Here is a 22,598-nt window from a genome sequence, read left to right on the forward strand (position 1 = left end):
GAGTTATCAACTCCTTTACTTGAATGAAAGACCAGTAAATCGTCTTATCCCTTAAACTTCTGACCGCCTAAAAAGTGATCCCTATATGTTGGAAAATGAATGTAGCTAGCTTGAAAGAAGAGGCATAAATATGTCCCAAATATCAGAAAACTTCAAATCATACAATCCTCTAAAAGCTGCTATCGTTAATTGATACACTGCAATATTGCGGCATCAGCCAGGCACTCTCGTAATCATAAAGACAACTTCCTAATAACAAAGACTAATCACCTAACCCTATTATCAGAAAAAGAGAACTTCGAAAATAACATGACTATTTTGATTGTCACCCATATTATTATTTATTCGTCTCCCAACTATGCTTTTCACGGCAACGGCGCCAAAATTTGATCACGCCCAACTATGCCTCCTAAGATGTCTAGCGGTCGTTGCAAATATAATCCGGTTTACAAGTCCGGAGTCGAATCCCACAGGAAATTAACGTGCTAATTATAACTAATAGTCTTGCACGAATTAAGTAATCAACCTTCAGAAATATTATATAACAATTTGAGAGTTTACTAACTAAGATCAAAGTAATTAAAAATGAAGTAATTTATAACTAAAAAGCAAATGTTGCAGACAAGATTTGGAAAAGTCTAAGGTTATGATTTCCCCTATTGTCGGAATCTACCATGCTACGTTTCCTATAAATTCGCCTAAATATTCTCTACCGATGGTGAGTACTTTTAGTGTCGTAGCTCTCTCTCGAGCAACTAATACAATTTACTAGACGTATTCTCTCGAACTACGCTAGCTGGCACTAATTTACCGCTCACGACGATCGCACCAAGGCTTCGTTATCTCTAATCTCGCCTTTAAACCCCCTGTATCGATCTCTCAACTACGTTAGGAGTGGTGTTGTTCAACAACTACCTAAATATTTACTCTCTCTCGAGTAATATATACACTAAATAGGCATAATTAATTGAGATCTCTTCAATTAACAACAATAAAAATATAGTTGAACAAGTAGAGAAAAATCAAAGGCAAATCTATATTAAACGCAGTAGAAAATCATCCTCAAATAGGTTCCATCAAACCTTAGATTAAAGAGTTTAGCTACTCATAACACTACTCAAAAATACATAAACCATTGTCAAACCAATATTCATAGAAATAAAGATAGAAAAGTAGAGAGAAACTCTTCGATTCGTCTTCTTGAATTAACTTGAGGATCTTCCGGGCTCAACTTTGCTTCAACAATGGTGTTTCTTGCCTTCTCAGGTCAAGTATGTGGCTGCAATTAGGGTTAAAAACTTTTATATCACGTCTCTAAGCCAATTGACTAAGTTGCCCCTCAAGATAAAACGCAGGCAAATTTTCCCTTGTGCTATAGTTGTGCTTCGCACAGGGCCTGGTTGTGTTTTCCAGATTTTTCGGTGCTTTTCCTATGCTTTTCAAAGTTACTTCACTGCCTGATCCGATTTTTCTTTTCTTCAAAAATTGCCTTTTTGCTTCATTTTTGCTCAAATCACCTTTATTCTTCACTCTTGGCTTCCTACATAACAAACTTTAACAATTAAGCTCGATTGGTCATCTTTCAACATTCAAAACACCTAAAAACTCACCAAAGAAGGGGTAAATTGTATCCAATTACATGTAATTCTAGCATATTATTATCATCCCATACTTAGACATTTGCCTGTCCTTGAGCAAACACATGATATCACAGACAAATCACTAAGAAGCAGTCAAGCTCATTCAAACTCCTTGTCAAGCAATTATTCAGAGATATCAACCACAAGAGTGAACACCTTTCTTTTGCTCAGATTCATCTATTGAAACTCGAAACTTTACTCCTTACAAATCCCATTGTACCTCACAAAGAAAGAAATGCCCCCAAAACACACATCTATAGTAACAATTCACAAGCACTAGGGCATATAAAACAAAACACTCGCACTCATCAAGGAATTTCACATGCGACACATACAGTACCATAAGCTTGCCCATTCTGTCACTATCCACTAATATAGGAGTCTCAATCCACAGTCAAGTAGGACTTTTCATAGCTTGTAATGTTGGCTTGGGATAAGGTATGGACACTTTTGGTTATATAGTGACTAAATCTTCCCCTAAACACTTTAAGCATCACTAACCTCTACGCTTCCCACTCTTTTCTCTGTAGACACTTTCCATATTTTTTTGTTTTTCCGCAGCTCAAGCACCGAAGTCCCAACTTATTATTTTCTTTTGTCTCCCTCTTACTTTTCTCAAATATATCTTCTTCTTATTAATAATGGATCTTCAAAAAAGGGAGTATCAAGGGACTTAACTTTCATTATTTGGTGCAACTTTGAGTTTTTAAGTACATAATATTTTCTCATAACCACAACTTTTGCCCAATCACACAACCTAAAGTAGTTAAGGGGGGATGGGTTAATAAGAGAGATTAATGCAAAATAGACATGGCTCGTAACATGGGTTGCCAAAGAAAAGGTTAATAGGTGCAAATTAGGATGCTAGGGATATTCATTCATTTGGTAGGCTAATTTAGGCACAAGTGGTTTATATCAAAGAATGCCTACTATCACTCTAAGGATAAAAAATTCCTAAGATTTCACCTCAAATAACATGCAGGGCAAGTTCTAGACTGACATGCATACACGGAAATGCACAACAAAAACTCCCCGCACAATATACATGGGATTTACAAGTCACTATGTTTCACCGTCAATGTACAAACATGAGCTCAGAAAGGAGGTTCAAGAACAACTTAGGTGACTCTCACAAAATACAGCTTTTCAAGGAGTGAATTTTCTTTGCTTCAAGTTCTCTCTATTTTTTTTATGTATATATATTACAAATAGAAGGAAAGAAAGAAAAATGCTTGGTTCAAAAGAAAAACTCATTGGGAAAGAACCAAGTCCAAGAAAATCCAATGAGATTACTATGCTAAAAAAAATAAACTACACTACATATAAGATATTCCCCCACCCCACACTTAAGAATTTGCAATGTCCCCAATGCAGCAAAATAAAGAACATGGGTGAAGAAATATTCCCTCTAAGTAGTGTAGTCGGAGTCATCAGCATAAGAGTCACTGACGTCCTCCACATCTACATCACTTGTTGTGCTATACTCTTTTAGCACACTGTTAAGGAAAGAAATAGTTTTGCCGCATTGTGCTATCCCTATGCCATACTCTCTTAGCACACTGTTAAGGGGGGGAAATTGTCTTGTTGTGCTATCCCTGTGCTATACTCTCTTAGCACACTATTAAGGAAAAAACTATTTTGCCTTGTTGTGCTATCCCTGTGCTATACTCTCTTAGCACACTGTTACGCAAATTATTTTTTTTAACAGTTACTACATTTCGTGAAGCTTTCGAGCTAACCCTTTCTTGGGTGACCTTATTTGCTCCACGGACTTCGCAGCTGTGTATTAATCCTACAAAACAAACAAACTAACCAATTAAAATTAATTTACCCTAACAAAAATAAAAATAATAAAAATAAAATACTAATAATGACTTAGAGTCGTGGGTTGCCTCCCACGCATTGCCTTATTTAACGTCATGGCACGACGCGGGCTTTCAGGATCTCGTTTCGCTCACATATTAGGGCTCTTTCAAGTACATCACATCTTTCTCTCCTTTTTCTTCAATCATTCCAAGATAGTGTTACAACTTTTGCCCATTCACTTTAAACCTGTTAGTTCCACCTTCGTACTCAATTTCTACAACTCCACTTGGGAACACTTGCACAACTCTAAATGGTCCCGACCATCTAAATTTCAGTTTATCCGAAAATAATCTCAATCTCGAGTTGTATAACAACACCAGATCTCCGGGTTTGAAGTTCATATCTAGAATGTGCTTATCGTGAATGATCTTCATCCTTTCCTTGTACAGCCTGGTGCTTTCAAAAGCATGGTAACGAAACTCATCAAGTTCATGAAGCTCTGTGGCTCTACTCGTACCAGCGGCCTCCATGTCAAGATTTAATTGCCTTAATGCCCAAAAAGATCTATGCTCTAGCTCCACAGGTAAGTGACACGCCTTTTCGAATACCAATTTGTATGGTGACATACCGATTGGAGTTTTAAATATTGTGCGGTAAGCCCATAATGCATCATCCAACTTTCTTGCCCAATCAGTCTGAGTCACATTCACTGTCTTGGTCAGGACACTTTTGATTTCCCTATTGGATACTTCCACTTGCCCGCTTGTTTGCGGGTGGTAAGGCGTGGCAACCTTATGGCGAAATCCATACTTTTCTAGTAGCCTTGCAAAAGCTTTATTGCATAAATGAGTTCCACCATCACTGATTATAGCTCTTAGAGTTCCAAATTGGGTGAAGATATTTTTTCTTAGAAAATCAATAACTCTCTTTGCATCATTTGTTGGGAGTGCTACAGCTTCTACCCATTTCGAGACATAGTCCACTGCTACGAGTATATACTTGTTATTGTATTAGCTAACAAATGGTCCCATAAAGTCGATTCCCCATACATCAAATACTTCCATTTCTTGTATTGGGTTCATGGGAATCTCATGTCGACGGAAAATATTCCCCGTCCTTTGACATTCATCACAGCTCTTTACCCAAAAATGTGCATCTTTAAACAACGTTGGCCAATAGAAGCCCGACTCCAAAACTTTAGCAGTTGTCCTTACTCCTCCAAAATGACCTCCATAAGGAATAGCATGGCATGCCTGGAAAACATAAGCTTGGTCTATCTCGGGAATACATCTCCGAATCATGTTATCAATACAAATCCGAAACAAATATGGTTCATCCCAGAAATACATGCGACAATCACAAAAGAACTTTTTCTTCTATACAGAAGATAAGTCATATGGAACAATACCGCTTGTTAGGTAGTTTGCAATATCTGCATACCATAGTGCTACCTCAAGGATCGTGGCCAATAAATGTTCGTCCTGGAAAGTTTCCATGATCTCTTCCACCTCAACCTTCGTTTCAGCTCCTTCAAGCCTAGACAAGTGATCGGTAACTTGGTTTTCCGTTCCTTTTCGGTCACGAATTTCCAAGTAAAACTCTTGCAGTAGTAGAACCCATCGAATGAGGTGCGACTTTGCTTCCTTTTTATCAATTAGGTACCTGAGAGAAGCATGGTCAGTATAAACAATTATCTTCGAGCCTATCAAGTAGGACCGGAATTTAGCAAATGCGAACACCACTGCTAGCATCTCTTTTTCTGTCACTATATAATTCAGTTGAGCTCCATTCAATGTTCTACTTGCATAGTAGATTGGATGCATGATTTTATCTTTTCTCTGTCCAAGTACTGCTCCCACTGCATGATCACTTGCATCACACATCGGCTCAAATGGTTGCTCCCAGTCAGGTGCAACTATGATAGGTGCAGACACTAGCCTCTTCTTCAATCCTTCGAAAGCTACCCTGCAGTCATCCGAAAATACAAAAGGGTGATTTTTTTCAAGCAATTTACACAAAGGGTTAGCAATCTTGGAAAAAACGTTTATGAACCGCCTGTAAAAATCGGCGTGACCAAGGAAACTTCTTATTGCCTTGACGGAAGTGGGTGGTGGAAGCTTCTCTATTACATCAATCTTGGCACGGTCCACCTCAATGCCCTTACTTGACACTAGGTGTCCCAAGACTATACCTTCTTGTACCATAAAATGGCATTTTTCTCAATTTAGCACCAGATAAGTATCCATACATCTCTGTAGTACTCTTTTTAGATTTATTAGGCAATCATCAAAAGAGTTTCCCACCACTAAGAAATCATCCATGAAAACCTCCATTATGTCCTCTACCATATCTGTGAAGATGGCCATCATGCACATTTGGAATGTGGCGGGTGCATCACATAGTCCAAACGGCATTCTCCGAAAAGCGTAAATGCCATATGGACAGGTGAATGACGTTTTCTCTCTATCCTCCCGGGAAATTGATATCTGATTATACCCCGAGTATCCATCCAAAAAGCAAAATTGGGACCTCCCTGCCAATCTATCTAGCATCTGATCAATGAACGACAATGGGGAATGAACTTTTCGGGTGGCCTTGTTCAATCTTCTGTAGTCCATGCAAATTCGACATCCCGTGACTATTGTTGTGGAGATTAATTTATTATTCTCATTTTGCACAACAGTCATCCCACCTTTTTTTGGCACACACTGAACTGGGCTAACCTAGTTGCTATTTGAGATGGGGAAAATAATTCCCACATCTAACCACTTAATCACTTCCTTCATGTTAGGGTTCAACCTTCTTTGGCGTTCTTTGGAAGGCTTGTGCCCATCTTCCAGTAGAATTTTATGCATACATAAGGCCGGACTGATTCCCTTAATGTCTGTAATGGTCTAACCAATTGCATTCTTGCACTCTTTCAACACCTGCAAAAGTTGTTCTACCTGCACATCTAACAAACCAGATGAGATAATAACGGGTAAAGTCGAATTAGGTCCCAAGAAAGCATCCCTAAGGTGAGATGGTAGCGGTTTCATCTCCAATTGTGGTGGTGCTTCGATCGATGGCTTGGCTGGAGGGTTCTTTCGTTCTTCAAAGTGTAAAGGCTCGAATTCGAGCTCTCTTTTCCAGTACCCTTGCCCTTGAAGAGCCAACACCCATTCTTCCAAGTCCTCACCATTTACTTCTTTTAAGTTCATAAAGCAGACTGTTAGAGGGTCTTTTGCATTAAATGCCTCGTCATCTTCCTCCATGATTACATCCACCATGTCTAACAAAGAGCAATTTACAAACTCACTAGGTCGCCGCATAGACTTTTGCACATTAAATGTTATTTCTTCATTATTCAGCCTCATCTTCATTTCCCCCATTTCACAATCAATCGAAGCTCTCCCTGTGGCCAAGAATAGCCTTCCCAAAATTATGGGAATCTCCTCATCAACATTGTAGTCCAGAATGACAAAATCTGCTGGAAACACGAATTTTCCAACTTGCACAGGTACATCATCAAGTATACCTAATGGCCTTTTCACCGTTCGGTCAGCTAGTTGCAGTAGCATGGATGTGGGCCTTGCTCTTCCAATGGCTAACTTTTTATAGATAGACAATGGCATCAGATTTATACTTGCTCCCAAATCACACAATGATTTGGCAAATACATAGCTACCTATGGTGCATGGAATTGTGAAGCTTCCAGGGTCGAATAACTTCTCAGCTATAGGTCTTGACACAACAACACTACAAGTCTGTGTCAATGTGACAGTTGCCAAGTCTTGGAAGTCGAACTTACGAGACATCAAGTCTTTCATCATTTTTGCATAACCGGGCATCTCCCTCAAAGCATCGATTAGAGGAATATTTACCTGAATTTGCTTTAGCATTTCCATGAACTTTTTATATTGCTCATCTTTCTGATATTTGGCCAACCTCTGCGGGAAGGGTGCTGGAGGTCGCTTCTTTCCTGTAGCTTGAGTTAGATCCTGCTCAGGCACTTTTTCTAAAACCTTTTCTGGCACTTTCTCAGTCTCCTCCGCAACCTCTTTTTCCTTGTTTATTTCCTCTTGGGCTGGTTGCACTCTTACTTTTGTTAGCCCAGTTGACTCATCTAACTCAATTGGCACTGACACAAGTGTTTCAGTTAACCGGCTCTCACGAGCAATTTCTTGCTCTAAATCAACATCTCTGCCATGTCTCAAGCTCACCGCCATAAGAGGCTTCGGGCCTTGCTCTTTGGATTGACATCTTTGTCCGCAGGTAACGTCCCTTGAGGACGATTGTTAAAGGCCAAGGATAATTGCCCTAGTTAAATCTCAATTCCCTTGATAGCCGAGTCGTGTGACATTACCCTTTCTTGCATTTGGTGGACCTTATCTTCTATTTTCCCGCTGTCCCCAATGAGTTGTTGCAATATTCCTTTAATTTCAGATAACCCATCATCCTGCCTCACTATTTGCTGTTGTTGAGGTTGCTGATAAGCTAGCTGCCGATTTTGCCAGTTGTATCCTTGTTGCCTTTAGTAAGGTACTACTTGACCTTGTGGTCGCATAACTCCATAATTGTTGGTGTTATTGTACTGTTGTTGTGTTGGTCTATACTGCTAATTTTGCTGCCCCCAATTCTGACCACCTTGCCTCTGGACTCCATAGTTGCCCACATAGTTCATGTTCTCTTGATAGTTCTGGTTATCACTTTCACCACTCCACGAACACACGTATGGTTGGTTAATGAATGGTGTACATAATCCCCCATTAGTCGTGTCAACTATGTGTACCTGCTTATGGCCTGTTTCATCAATCTTCTTGGTGAGGATACTCATTTGCGTCATCAGAGTGGCCATATATTCAGCTATGGAATTTTTCGGGTCCAATGCTACTGAGTGAAATCCATCCTGAGATTTGAGCCATTTTATCTAGAAGGACCTTACACTCTCTAAATGACTTGCTCAAAAATGCTCCACTTGCTGAAGCATCAACATTGGCCTTTAAGCTATCTGTCAATCTCATGTAAAACCGTTGTCCCAATATCTGATCTGGAATGACATGATGCGAAAACTTAACCAACATATCTTTGAACCTCTCCCACGTTTCTTGTAATGTTTCAGCTGGTTTCTGCCTGAAGCTTAATATTTCATCAATTTGCTTGGCAGTCTTATTGGGTGAGTAGAACTTAATTAAAAGTTGCTTGACTAATTCCTCCCAAGTGGTGACGGAATTTATAGGTAGCGAATTAAGCCAAATATGGGATTCTCCTATCACTCAGAAGGGAAACAACAACAGTCTTATTGCTTTCGGTGTCACATTTGGTTGCCTTTGCGTGACATAAATTGACAGAAAATTTTTCAGATGTTGTTATAGATCTTCAATGTAATACCCGTAGAACAGTCCTTTGTTCTGCAGTAGATGTAACATGCTGTTTGTGATTTGAAATGACTTCGCTTGTATCTCAGGGACTGCAATTGCAGTTGCCAAATTTTTAGCGATGGGTTGTGCCCAATCATACAAAGCTGCTTCTGGCACAAGAGGTGCCACACCCTGATTATTCGGGTCATTCACATTGTTTCGATTGTTTTGATTATCCAAAGCGTCACCCATGTCCGGTTCAATTTGTTCTCTTGGGTGATGTTGTTGTTTGTCTTTCTTGTTTGCACGATTTAGTGCCTTGAAAGTTTTTCAGGATCCGGTAATGCTTCAAATAATTCACCAGTTCTTGAAGAGTTTCTAGGCATACACCTATAACACACAAGACCACAAACGTTAGAATTTCAACGTAATGAATAAAAATGGAGAAAATTGACTAAACTAAGAATCTTAACAGTTCTTATAGCTGTAATTAGTAACACTGTTGCTTTTCCCGGCAACGGCGCCAAAATTTGATCACGCCCAACTATGCCTCCTAAGAGGTCTAGCGGTCGTTGCAAATATAATCCGGTTTACAAGTCCGGAGTCGAATCCCACTGGGAAATAACGTGCTAATTACAACTAATAGTCTTGCACGAATTCAAGTAATCAACCTTCAGAAATATTATATAACAATTTGAGAGTTTACTAACTAAGATCAAAGTAATTAAAAATGAAGTAATTTATAACTAAAAAAGCAAATGTTGCAGACAAGATTTGAAAAAGTCTAAGGTTATGATTTTCCCTATTGTCGGAATCTACCATGCTACGTTTCCTATAAATTCGCCTAAATATTCTCTATCGATGGTGAGTACTTTTAGTGTCGTAGCTCTCTCTCGAGCAACTAATATAATTTACTAGACGTATTCTCTTAAACTACGCTAGCTGGCACTAATTTACCGCTCACGCCGATCGCACCAAGGCTTCGTTATCTCTAATCTCGCCTTTAAACCCCCTGTATCAATCTCTCAACTACGTTAGGAGTGGTGTTGTTCAACAACTACCTAAATATGTACTCTCTCTCGAGTAATATACACACTAAATAGGCACAGTTAATTGAGAGCTCTTCAATTAACAACAATAAAAATATAGTTGAACAAGTAGAGAAAAATCAAAGGCAAATCTATATTAAACGCAGTAGAAAATCATCCTCCAATAGGTTCCATCAAACCTTAGATTAAAGAGTTTAGCTACTTATAACACTACTCAAAAATACATAAACAATTATCAAACCAATATTCATAGAAATAAAGACAGAAAAGTAGAGAGAAACTCTTCGATTCGTCTTCTTGAATTAACTTGAGGATCTTTCGGGCTCAACTTTGCTTCAACAATGGTGTTTCTTGCATTCTCAGGTCAAGTATGTGGCTGCAATTAGGGTTAAAAACTTTTATATCACGTCCCTAAGCCAATTGACTAAGTTGCCCCTCAAGATAAAACGCAGGCAAATTTTCCCTTGTGCTATAGTTGTGCTTCGCACGGGGCCTTGTTGCGTTTTCCAGATTTTTCTATGCTTTCCCTGTGCTTTTCAAAGTTACTTCACTGCCTGGTCTGATTTTCCTTTTCTTCAAAAATTGTCTTTTAGCTTCATTTTTGCTCAAATCACCTTTATTCTTCACTTTTGGCTTCCTACATAACAAACTTCAACAATTAAGCTCGATTGGTCATCTTTCAACATTCAAAACACACAAAGGTAGGGGTAAAATATATCCAATTACATGTAATTCTAGCATATTATTAGGTTCCTACTGGATGTTTGGTACAGTAATTCATATAACCATCATTGTTTCACTCTGTAAATCATATTTTATGCCAATTAGTTAATGGAAATATTGATTGCAAAGGTAATAAAGATGGGTAACTGAATTAGTAAATTTTTGTTTGCTTGTGTGACGGTGGCGTTAAGCGTCATCACGGCCTATAGTGTATTTTGGGTCGTTACAATCAAATTCTCCTTTCTTAAGATTGTAAATTGTGTGGTGGGGAAGGGGAGGAGAAAAATCATTTATATCAAGAAAATGATCACCATTTTACCAAGTCCGAATTAGAAGTAGATAACATTGTATTGACTCTTGAGCCTTGACTTTATAAAAATGGGTTAATCAATGCCTTTGTAATTTATTTAACAAAACCATGTACCCGCTAGGTACCGACTTAGAAAATGAAAAATGACACCTCGGGAAAATTGAATGTTTCATTACATAAAGAATGATTGAAGTCACCATCAAACGCAATAAACAATTAATTTAAGTGCAAGAGAGTTATCAACTCCTTTACTTGAATGAAAAGATCATTAAATCGTCTTATCCCTTAAACTTCTGACCGCCTCAAAAGTGATCCCTATATGTTGGAAAATGAATGTAGCTAGCTTGAAAGAAGAGGCATAAATATGTCCCAAATATCATAAAACTTCAAATCATACAATCCTCTAAAAGCTTCTATCGTTAATTGATACACTGCAATATTGCGGCATCAGCCAGGCATTCTCGTAATCATAAAGACAACTTCCTAATAACAAAGACTAATCACCTAACCCTATTATCAGAAAAAGAGGACTTCGAAAATAACATGACTATTTTGATTGTCACCCATATTATTATTTATTCGTCTCCCACATATCCAATAGGTAAGTGCCTATAAGATGGAAGTTGAATCAAAAGCTGAAACAAAATCAGAAATCAGAGCAACGGCCACCACGCTCCCAGTCGCTATAGCGGGTGGGCTCAAGACCTTTAGGTCCTCCAATCTCACCAGTCTTTTTATTAATGTTATCACTGCCCCCTTCGTCATTCTCGCCCTCAACTTCAATACTCCCTTCAATTTTATTATCAACCTTCTCCTTCTCATCCGAGGTACCAGGATCATGCTCTCCAGGACGATCCTGTTTGATTCGTACTGCTTGAGTTGAAGAACAAATGAGTCGACTACCTGAGTTCTTTGGAAAACCAACTCTGGATACTGGAAGCTCAATCATCGATCTCAAGAGATGACCCATATTTTTTGCCATTTCCTGTGTGTTTTGCCCAGTCTTGACCAAACTCATTAGCTGAGATAGAAAACCTTCACAAACAGTAGAAAATAGCACTTGATCATATTACAGTTAACCCGTGAACTGGCTCCTTACAAGTGCAATTCACCCCTTTCTCCTCGACTGTCACCAAAAAGCATTCGAAAATTGTTGCCAACTTAAAATCTCACAAGCATATGCTTTTGACATTCAAAGTCGCAAATCAATAGAGATTCCAACTACTTACCACAACGATTTCTTAAAGGAAAACAGTTGGTTTTTTAAAGGAAAAAATGAATACATTGTGTTTATCTGAACGGAAATCGTCTTTAGGACTTATTTCATTTAGAGAAGATGCTCCATGATTATTGATAGCATTAATTTTAAGACAAATATCATAGGATGAGAATAACTTCTATCCGCACATTTGAAATTTTGAGAGTTTATAGTGAAAGAAAAATTTGCAAGATGTCCAAGTATCGAAAATTCACATGATATAAGTTCCTCTCTGAGATAAGTAGAGAAAAACAATTAACTAGAAGATGCAAGATTTAGTTGGTCAATAAACGATCCCTATCATTGTTCTTGCTTCCAATTTTCTCAGCTCCGAGGAAGGAATTACAAATGATGAGATAAATAGCAACAAGGGAAAAAGGACAAAACTTGTATAAAGGGAGAAAAAAAAAAGAGAAAGCATGAAAATCTTTATTTAACAGCGCCATTGGACCTTGTCTGCCACCTAAATAAAACAGTTCAAGTTATTTTAAAAAGGAAAAGTTTATTGGGAATAAAGCACATAAAGAAATGACAACAGCAAAAGACAGCAATCCTACCAGGGCAGCAGTTCACACCACAACTAAGAGAAACAGAGGCAGAGAAAAGAATTGGAGATAGACAGGGAGAGCTCAGTGGAAAGTAAAACTGAGAATAAAAACGGAAGCTTGAGAAGCTCCCTCCCCCCTCCCCCACAACTCCCCACCCCAAAGTACGCTTTAAAACTTAATGTAGAGGAGCTTGTGATTAGGGAAAAAAAGTTCTCAAGAAACAAGAAAGCGTGAAGATGACAAACAAAATTAGATGTCAAAACTTCAAGACATGTAAAGACCATATACGTGATCGGATAGAGTGTTAACTATTAAGAAGGGTCATCTACAAGTAACTCATTTTCCTCTTGCTTCTCCTTTAATTTGTTGACTTAAAATATTTTTGTACCGTGTAAGTCCCTAAAATAGTACATCCTGGGTGTATAGTGCCTAGGCTCCAAATAACAGTGCCTAGGCGATAACAGATGAATCTAAAACAAAAACTTCAAAGAGACTACCGGTTAGGCACCATCAGTTGGCGCCTAAAAACAATCAAAAGTACATGGATTCACAGAGGTGCTACCGGAGAGAATGTGTTTTCAGACTCTGGTGCTTATGCGCTACAACTAGGGCTGTCTAAGGGGAGGGTATTACCCGTACCCGTACCGCACCGTACCGATCCGGATGGGAGGTAGGGGTGAGGGATTTAGGCTAAGTTGCTCAGACTCGGGTGCGGGTATCCAATACGGGCACGGATCCAAGTGTCAGAATCGGCAAAATCTAAATTTTAAGATTCGGTGGTGCGGATCCAGATATGGATACGGGGGGATTTAGCTAAAAAAATTTAAAATTATAAAAAATAGAGCTATAAAGAGAAAACGAAAGCCATTCAAGGCCTTCCACCAACTCTCCATCTATATCGCTGCTATTGTCTACCAGAAGTCCGAACTTAGAACACGACCCCTTGAATTCTTGATTTTTCTGAAACACAAAGCAGCAAAGGTTAGACAAAAGTACTACAATATTGAAGGTATGTCATATCTGTTTTATTCTTAATTTTGAGAAATAAAAATCTCAATTTCTATCCAAATTTGTTGATGGACTCAAGCCAAAGTATCCGAAATTAGTTGACCGAATTCGGGACGTATCCCGCTCCGCACCCGCTCCCGTCCTATGTCGAGAGGGGTGCGACACCAAAAACGGAGAGTCTGCGCAACTTAGGATTTGGGTAAAGGGTAAGGGTAATGAAAGGGTACCGAAAAAAATACCCTTAGTACCGGTCCGGTTAGTACCCTTAAGGTACTGGACCAGTCCGTAACGGTACCCTTAAGTTTTGTTTTTTAAATATGGTCGTTTTTGCACCCTTGGGAACGGCCAAAAAGGGCTATTTTTGCCTCCCTAACACCCCCTACCCCCTAATTTATATTTTTTAACCTCTAAGTTTATTCAAATACACTTTGACCGTATTTTAAAATAAAATATCACATTTCATTCTTTCAATTTTCAAACAAAACTCTCATATCTCTTTATCTCTAATTGCAATTAACGTTCTAGCACTCATATTAATTTTCGCATTTATTTTTGTTATACTTGTGTTGCTATTCGTTTTAATTTTAATTATCTATTATTAAAAATATCTCCTAAACTGGTAAAAAAAATGTGTAATAGATAGATTAAGGGTAGTGTTAAGGATAGCAAATAAATAAATGATAAATAAGTAGGCTTGAATAAAGTATCACCCTGTTTTGCTACTTCTTGTTGTAGCATTTGAAGATAGTGCCATCAGATAAATCTAGTTTCACAAAGTATTGATTCATTGGTTTTGAATTTCGAACGGTGGCCATCTAAAGTAACTCACTAAAATTGATGAAAAAATGCGAAGATGGTGACAAAACCAAGATTACATGTCAAGACTCACAACCAAAGGCAGATATACCTTATATGGTACGGGTTCAACAGAACCAATAACTTTGGGTCAAACCCTGTATATGTGTTGAGCAATCCACTAATATATACATACAATAAACTATAAACTCAGTAGCATAAATGGGTTGTAGATTCGGTGGCAATCACGGGGGCAATTCCAATAGACTTATCGGAGGGTCCCATTGGTGTGCACCCATTATCAATTGAACCTACTAATTCGCCAATTATGAGTTGGGCTCGCCATAATCCATAAAATTCAAATCCCGGATCTGCCTCTACTCACGACTACAAGGCACGATAAATCTCCTTTATAGAGTTGCTTGTTCCAGACGATTAGCTAGCGGTTAAAAGCAATAATATTTTCATTATATAACGGGACTTTATGCATTCTACAACTACCAATATTAAAAAGTTCCGCTTCTAAAGTATTGGAAATTCACTCTGCTTTTAAAAGGAAAGACACTGCAATATATCACAACTGGTCATACTATTTAGACCACCATTTGACAAAAAAAAAATTCTCTTAATGAAGACACTGTTTTAATGAAATGTAATATACTTATACAAGGTGATCTGTTAATGGATTAACAAGAAGAACATAACAAACAAGAGAAACCGTCAAATAGCTAGTAATTGTTTAGGTTTATTCAAACCTAAAATCACCAAGAACGAAACGGTTGTGAATTTTGTAATCTACCACATACAACAAAAAATTAGGGAAAATCTAGGAATAAAAGAGTTGAAAATGAGCAATCTTCATATTTTGCAATCAATTAGCCACAAGACAAATGAAAACGAAAGTGGACATACAAGAAGAAGACTTTGGAAGAATTTTATGAATTCAAAGATAGGGTTTTGGGGGCGAAATCTCTTAAAAAAGCTTCAAAATACCAAATGGCTGATTGATTCATCTTTCAGTATGCTGCGCGTTCGATCTTCGCCTCCCTCTATTCGCCGCCTTTGTCTTTGTGAAAAAGATGAGCTGATTTGGTGGAAACAAATGAGGTCAGTTTACATCCGGTGATGGGTTTAACCGCGGGAAAGCAACCGCACCGCCTAAGAGAAATACTATATTTAATGGATGATCGTGGCTTTGAGGGAACAACGGTCCAAACATGTGCTGTTTTGTAGCTCATATGTTTGGTTATGAGGGATTATAAACCTGTAATGTGGGATAGATGATGTGTAATAGAAATAAGAGGATATATAAGTATTTAAAGAATAAAGATGTCCTTAAAATAAGTAATGTAACATAATACTGTCTACATTGTTTTTCACCGCATGACAATCTTTCAAGTTATACATTAGATAAAAAATCTATATATCCAAGAGTTCTATTAATGTGTCATTAGTTGTGTCATGAAATAATAAATGTCCAAGATTTTGCATTCAAAATATAACTAAAAGCTTCAAATATAAGTAGGATTCTAAGGGTTTTACCTTAACAAAGTATGCATCCACAGCTACAATTGTTAGAGGTTCAATTAATTACGCAAAGTTTTATTAATGAAATGATTATTAATCATCTCTGGTAAGAATATGAGTCAAAATATGTAGAATTTGAAGAAAAAATCCCTGCCATTTGTTTCTCCATCTAACAACTTTAGTATATTCCTTTTGTTTATTTAAGAGAATAAGCATTAATTTTTCATACTTGTAAAATTTAGTCAGGGTTGAAATAACTTACTAAAATCTATACATCCAAAAATTGAAATGCTATAAAGGAGGAATTTTCAAACCCCACTTTGTGGGATTACATTGGATTTGTTGTTGTTTCTTTAAACGAAGGCATATTATATATCTTCAAGAGTACCCAGTCATGAACTTAGAAAACCTGATATGGTAAAGTTAAGCATAAACTGTCAAGCATACGATAACAGAAGTGTAACACAGTGAATGAATTTCACAACAGATTTTCCTATATGTGAATGCTACGAAGAGTGTTGCACCGACAAAATATTGTAACTTGCAGAAGTGCAGGACCAGCTAAAACTAGAAATAATCCCCCATAATATTAATTTCAAAGGAAAATTTGCACAAACGAGAACTGTACATGTTATTTTTTCCACTAAAGCCTGCTCCAAACAACCATCACGGCAATAATAAACTTTATCGACACCCAACATGCAACAAAAAAACAAAAAAATACTATCCCCCTACCCCCACCCCTCAAACTCCCAAGAATCAGAAAATATCAACTATCCTATTTTATATTCAGGCTGAGCTGCTATTGATTTACTTTGTGCTGCTTTTCTTGGATTTGGATATCATTTGAAGGAAAATACCTAAACCAGCCTCCCCCCAGTGTCGTTTATTCATTTGCTTTTTGTAAGTGTCTTATGTCACGACTGTTTGCTGCTTGCTGCTATCTTGTTGCTTCTTGACAAATTCTTGTTGGCTAGCCACATCAACAGTGAAATCGTCATCGTCATCCTTCATGAGAAACTTGTCAACTTGAGCAGCTGCTTGCCGCCCTTCGGAGATGGCCCACACCACCAAAGACTGTCCCCTGCGACAGTCTCCTGCTGCAAACACCCCTTCCACACTTGTAGAAAAGCGTCCATAATCAGCCTTGAAGTTAGATCTGTTGTCCTTTTCTAGTCCCAGTTTGTCTGCTATTGTCTGAACAAAAGATCAAACACAAAAATAACAGTTCAATATTAATTGAATTTCATCAGAGCAAAAAAGAAATGAAGAAACGAAAATGGAAATCATAAGATACTAACCGATTCAGGACCAAGGAACCCCATAGCTAGCATAACCAGATCAGCTCCGATAATTTCTTCAGAGCCTTCTACTTCTTTGAATTGGAATCTTCCACTAGCATCTTTCTCCCACTGTACACGTATGACCTCCAACCCTTTCACATTTCCATTCTCATCGCCAATGAATCGCTTGGTCAATACCTCATAGGATCTCGGATCCTTACCAAACTTTGCAGCAGCTTCCTGATGCCCATAGTCTACACGGAAGATACGAGGCCACTGCCAACAAGAAATGGAAAGGACATATCACAATGACATTCAGGAAGTTAATTAAGAAAAATGTTAATAAATGTTCAATGATCACTTCATAATCCTAACTCATACTATAAAGCCAATTCTAGAAACTTCCTCTGAAAGTATAAAAAGAGTAGTTCCTTCTAATTTAAGCTGACAAAACATCATATTGCTCCTGAATTGCCCATCATGCACATGATAAACATAAAGCAACCACGCTAATTGAAGTGACTACTATGCACAGTAAAATGTAAGGTGCATTTGCCATGGTAATAACAGTAAGGTGCAAGCGTGCTAATTGAAGTGACTAACTATGCATGGGAAAGAGTAAGGTGCATTGCCACATAAAACATGGTCAAACCTGTGGCCAAGGATTTCCAGGAGCCCTAGTTTGTGGCGGCTGAGGGAGAAGCTCTAGATTAACAACACTGCTGCAGCCATGCCGAATAGACGTTCCTATGCAATCTGTCCCAGTGTCACCTCCACCAATAACAACCACCTTCTTGCCCTTGGCAGAAATGTATTTTTCATCCTGGAGATTGCTATCAAGCAAACTTTTTGTGTTTGCATGAAGGAACTCCATTGCAAAATGAACTCCTGAGAGGTCTCGTCCAGGAACAGGAAGGTCCCTACCAATGAGTCAACAAGTAGTTTGAGTGAGCAATTACTTATTCAGAAAGCACAATGAACCAAAGGCGATATGATGCGATCCATGGTACTCACCTTGGCTTTGTGGCTCCAACAGCCAAAACAATTGCATCGTGATCTTCACGAAGCCGCTCTAAGGAGTACACGGGATCATTTCCAACATTTGCATTGACCACAAATTTCACCCCTTCCTTCTCCATAAGGTCAACCCGCCTCTGAACGACATCAATCTTGTCGGTCTTCATGTTGGGCACTCCATACATCATCAGACCACCGATTCTATCAGCACGTTCAAACACGGTTACAGTATGACCCTTTCTATTTAACTGATCAGCAGCAGCCAGGCCTGAGGGTCCACTCCCGACAATTGCGACTCTTTTCCTGTCAGAATGAGGACAATTAGAACATGAGCTATCGATGTTATGTACGGTAGAGTGTAGATGCCGATCCATCAAAGCTTAACTACTCTTAGAATGAAACATCTACATAATCCGTAAAAGCACAACTTTTTGCTGAAAAAATATGCTGCTGACAGTGGACACGCTGAAAGACGATCAACTTAGTAGCTGCAAAGAGTCAGTTACCATTTACCAGGAGCAATTGGAAATGAGAAAAAGGAGCACTTCCAAAGAAAAATAAAAGCAGGCACAGGTAGAATGGTGGGGGCAATGGTTTGGAACAGTACAGTACAAGCAAGTGAAGAAATGCATACCCAGTTCTCTCAGAAGGAGGTCGTGGCACCATCCACCCTTCCTAAAGGCCAAAATTGCATATGTAAAGTTGCAAAACCTATTGTAAAGCCTCTTACAGCAAGTAAATACCCAAATGCGCGCCAAAGTCCAATAAAGCAATTAATGGACAAGTCAGGTTTCTATCTAATGTATAGAAATGCAGACACTACAAAATGAACAAATCTTCCTAAATCATAACTGCAAAGATTGATTGTCCTATTTATATATATGCCACAAGGTCCCTAAGCTACATCTATAGAAAAAATAGAATCTTCTCAGGAATTCCAAGGCAGCTCCTCCAGAAACTTCATAAATAAACTAACCTGACTGGATTGGTCCTTAGATGCAGCTGCTAATTTCTTCAGCTCTTCAAAGGCGTCTTTCTCCTTCAAATCTGCCTCTTCTTGCTCCTCCGCCTCCTTGATGGCACATTCATTTGCTGCTTTGTTAGCTTCCTCTTTTTTCATGCTTGCCAGAACCCGTTGATAATTTCTAGGGAAGACCTTAATAAATCTAGGCAAAAGATTATCAAAGTCTGCAAGAACATCTTTTGCCAGTTGGCTGTTTGTGTTACGCTGATGTTGCTGTATCATCATCTTCAAAGTCATGATATCATCTTCTTCTTCAACTTTATCAAGATCAACCAGCTCTGAATTGCAATGAGATCGGAACTTTGAATCCACATCAAGAACATAGGCAACGCCACCACTCATACCAGCAGCAAAGTTTCTTCCAGTTTTTCCGAGGACAACAACTGTACCACCAGTCATGTACTCACAGCCATGATCACCAACACCTTCTACAACAGCTTTGGCCCCTGAGTTACGGACACAAAATCTTTCTGCTCTCATCCCATTAAAATATGCCTCCCCAGTTGTTGCCCCATAAAGAGCTACATTTCCAATCACAATATTTTCCTTGGGGTCAAACTTGCTTTCTTTTGGAGGATAGACAATGATTTTCCCCCCTGACAAACCTTTACCAACATAATCATTGCTGTCTCCTTCAAGCTCTAACGTGATGCCAGGGCAAAGAAAAGCTCCCAGACTCTGCCCTGCACTTCCACTAAGTTTGATATGAATGGTGTCTGCAGGGAGTCCTGCGAGGTGATATCGCTTGGTAACTTCATGGCTTAGCATTGTTCCGACAGCGCGATTTACATTACAGATTGGAGTTTCAATATATACAGGAACACTTTTCTCCAAAGCAGCTTTGGAAAGGGCTATCAAATTGTTATCTAAAGCCATGTCTAAACCATGATCCTGTTTCTGTACACAATATTGTGCAGCTTCAGGACGGATATCAGCAGCAGGTCGAAGCAGTAGGGACAGATCGATGTTCTTTAGTTTGTCATTGTTCTTGGTTAAATCTTTATCCAGTGCAAGCATGTCTGAACGGCCAACCATTTCAGTAAGTGTTCTAAAACCAAGCTGAGACATGATTTCTCTTACTTCCTCAGCCAGCATGAAGAAGAAATTTATGACATGTTCTGGTTCTCCAGCAAACTTCTCCCGAAGAATTGGATCTTGAGTGGCAATTCCCACAGGGCAAGTGTTTTTGTGGCATTTTCTCATCATTATGCAGCCAAGTGTTACGAGGGGAGCAGTGCTGAAACCAAACTCCTCTGCACCAAGAAGAGCAGCAACAGCCACATCTCTTCCAGTTTTCAATTGGCCATCCATTTGCAGTGTTGTTCGGCCACGGAGGTCATTAGCCACTAAAGTTTGATGTGTCTCTGCAAGACCAAGTTCCCTTGGAAGCCCGGAACTCTTGATACCAGTCCATCTTGAGGCACCCGTGCCTCCATCATGACCGGAGATCAAGACATGATCAGCATGTCCCTTGACAACACCGCTAGCAATAACCCCAACGCCAGCTTCAGAAACCAACTTGACACTTACACGTGCCCCCGGATTTGCATTCTATAGGCATAATAGGGCAATATCTCAGAATCAATGAATAATAAAAAAAAGAAAGATGCACAGTGCAAATACACGAGATTTTAATACCTTAAGATCATGAATCAACTGTGCAAGATCCTCAATAGAGTAGATATCATGATGAGGAGGAGGACTAATTAGTCCAACTCCAGCTGTGGAGTTCCTAGTGACAGCTATGTCACCAATGACCTTGTGTCCAGGAAGTTCACCCCCTTCTCCAGGCTTGGCTCCCTGCAAAATACAAAGGGATGTGAATAGATGTATCAACGAGTAACAGAAAACTTTACTGTTCACATTTATCTCACCAAATGCCAAATGCAGGTTTCAGTTAATGAGGCAAAGACACCTATAGGTGCCTTGCAGATGCAGCATCATCTGTCCACGAACATAAATTCATAAACAAGAGAAACCTCTATTCCAACTGGAATACAGGATCTAATAGAATTGGATCAACATTTAATACAAACATGTTGATGAAGGAAATAACCGTGAATGAAATATATTGCAATGCTCATGTAAAGTGTACCTGAGCCATTTTTATCTGTAACTTGTCCGCATTTGTGAGGTAATAACTTGAGACTCCAAATCAACCACTTGCAACCTGCTTAATTGCACTTCTTTTTGGATTCATTGAACCATTAGGAAGAGGCTCCATCCGAGATGGATGCTCACCACCCTCACCTGTCCAAAAGTAGGTACAGCTTTCATTTTGCAGTCAAAAGAATTTCAGCTCCAAAGGGGTAAAAACAAATGGTAGCCTCACAAGAGAAAGATCACTGTCAACACTCCACTTAAGCAGCCCCACAGGGGTTAGCTCAATAGGCAAAGGTTGAAGGACTTGTGTCCTAGGTCACAAGTTAGAACCATACAGCAAGCGAACTAACCACAGTATTTAAAGGGAGAAAGGTAAGAGTGGCGGACTCATCATCCCCAAGTTTTTTAACGCTGCGGTTGGCCTCCAGACTGATTTCTCGGTCATCAAAAATAAAACATTCCTGTGTTAGATTTGCCCCCAATTTTGTTCATTGCCATAGCAAGAGTAGCATGTGCCTCCAAAGAGATTGATCCATAACTCATGGCTCCAGTAACAAAACGTTTTACAATCTCACTTGCTGGTTCAACTTCTTCCAGAGGAACTTTCACCTCTGCCTCTTTAAACTTCAAAAGTCCCCTTAAATTGCATTGTCTATTTAATTCCTGCACACGCTTAGAATATTCTTTGTAGGCAGCTACACTATTAGTTCGTGCAGCCTCCTGCAATTTTGCAATGGCAAGTGGATCATTAAGGTGAATCTCACCACCTTTTCTCCAATGATAATCACCAGGATTAGGGAGTGCCACAGCCTCTGCACTCCCTGGAGCCAAGGCTCGTGCTGGGAACGCTAGTTCATGCAGCTTGAGTGCATCTTTTGCAAGTGCATCAAAAGTTGCACCCTCCACTCTGCTAGGAGTTCCATTGAAACACCGCTCCATCACTTCTGATGAAAGGCCAACTGCCTCAAAAATCTGAGCGCCCTTGTACGATGCCAATGTTTCACACACACGTTGTAGCAGGACTTTTAGGCGGTCTATTAACTGGTGTTCTAGCAGAACCAACTCTTTGTAGTATTATTCTTCCAGTGAGCAACACAAGGGGTGCATTTTATGATGGAAATGGTGGAATGCTTTTCCTTAAGCAAATAGTTGCAGCTCTCTTTATCAT

General features: G+C 39.0%; 1 protein-coding gene, 1 non-coding gene and 1 pseudogene across 2 annotated transcripts; 1 reads left to right on the forward strand and 2 right to left on the reverse strand.

The window, feature by feature from the left end:
• Positions 1-6,340: 6,340 nt before the first annotated feature.
• On the reverse strand, positions 6,341-7,654 carry LOC117273571 (uncharacterized). The gene has a single exon (XM_070198788.1). It carries the CDS (start codon positions 7,652-7,654, stop codon positions 6,341-6,343), a length of 1,314 nt encoding a protein of 437 aa, XP_070054889.1.
• An 826-nt stretch (positions 7,655-8,480) lies between these two features.
• LOC117273572 (small nucleolar RNA R71) lies at positions 8,481-8,587 on the forward strand. Its single transcript, XR_004503577.1, has one exon. It is a non-coding gene; the product is annotated as a small nucleolar RNA R71 (small nucleolar RNA).
• A 7,984-nt stretch (positions 8,588-16,571) lies between these two features.
• LOC104103631 (glutamate synthase 1 [NADH], chloroplastic-like) lies at positions 16,572-22,504 on the reverse strand (annotated as a pseudogene).
• Positions 22,505-22,598: the final 94 nt, after the last annotated feature.

Source organism: Nicotiana tomentosiformis, chromosome 3 (assembly GCF_000390325.3).
Source record: "Nicotiana tomentosiformis chromosome 3, ASM39032v3, whole genome shotgun sequence".
Taxonomy (NCBI): domain Eukaryota; kingdom Viridiplantae; phylum Streptophyta; class Magnoliopsida; order Solanales; family Solanaceae; genus Nicotiana; species Nicotiana tomentosiformis.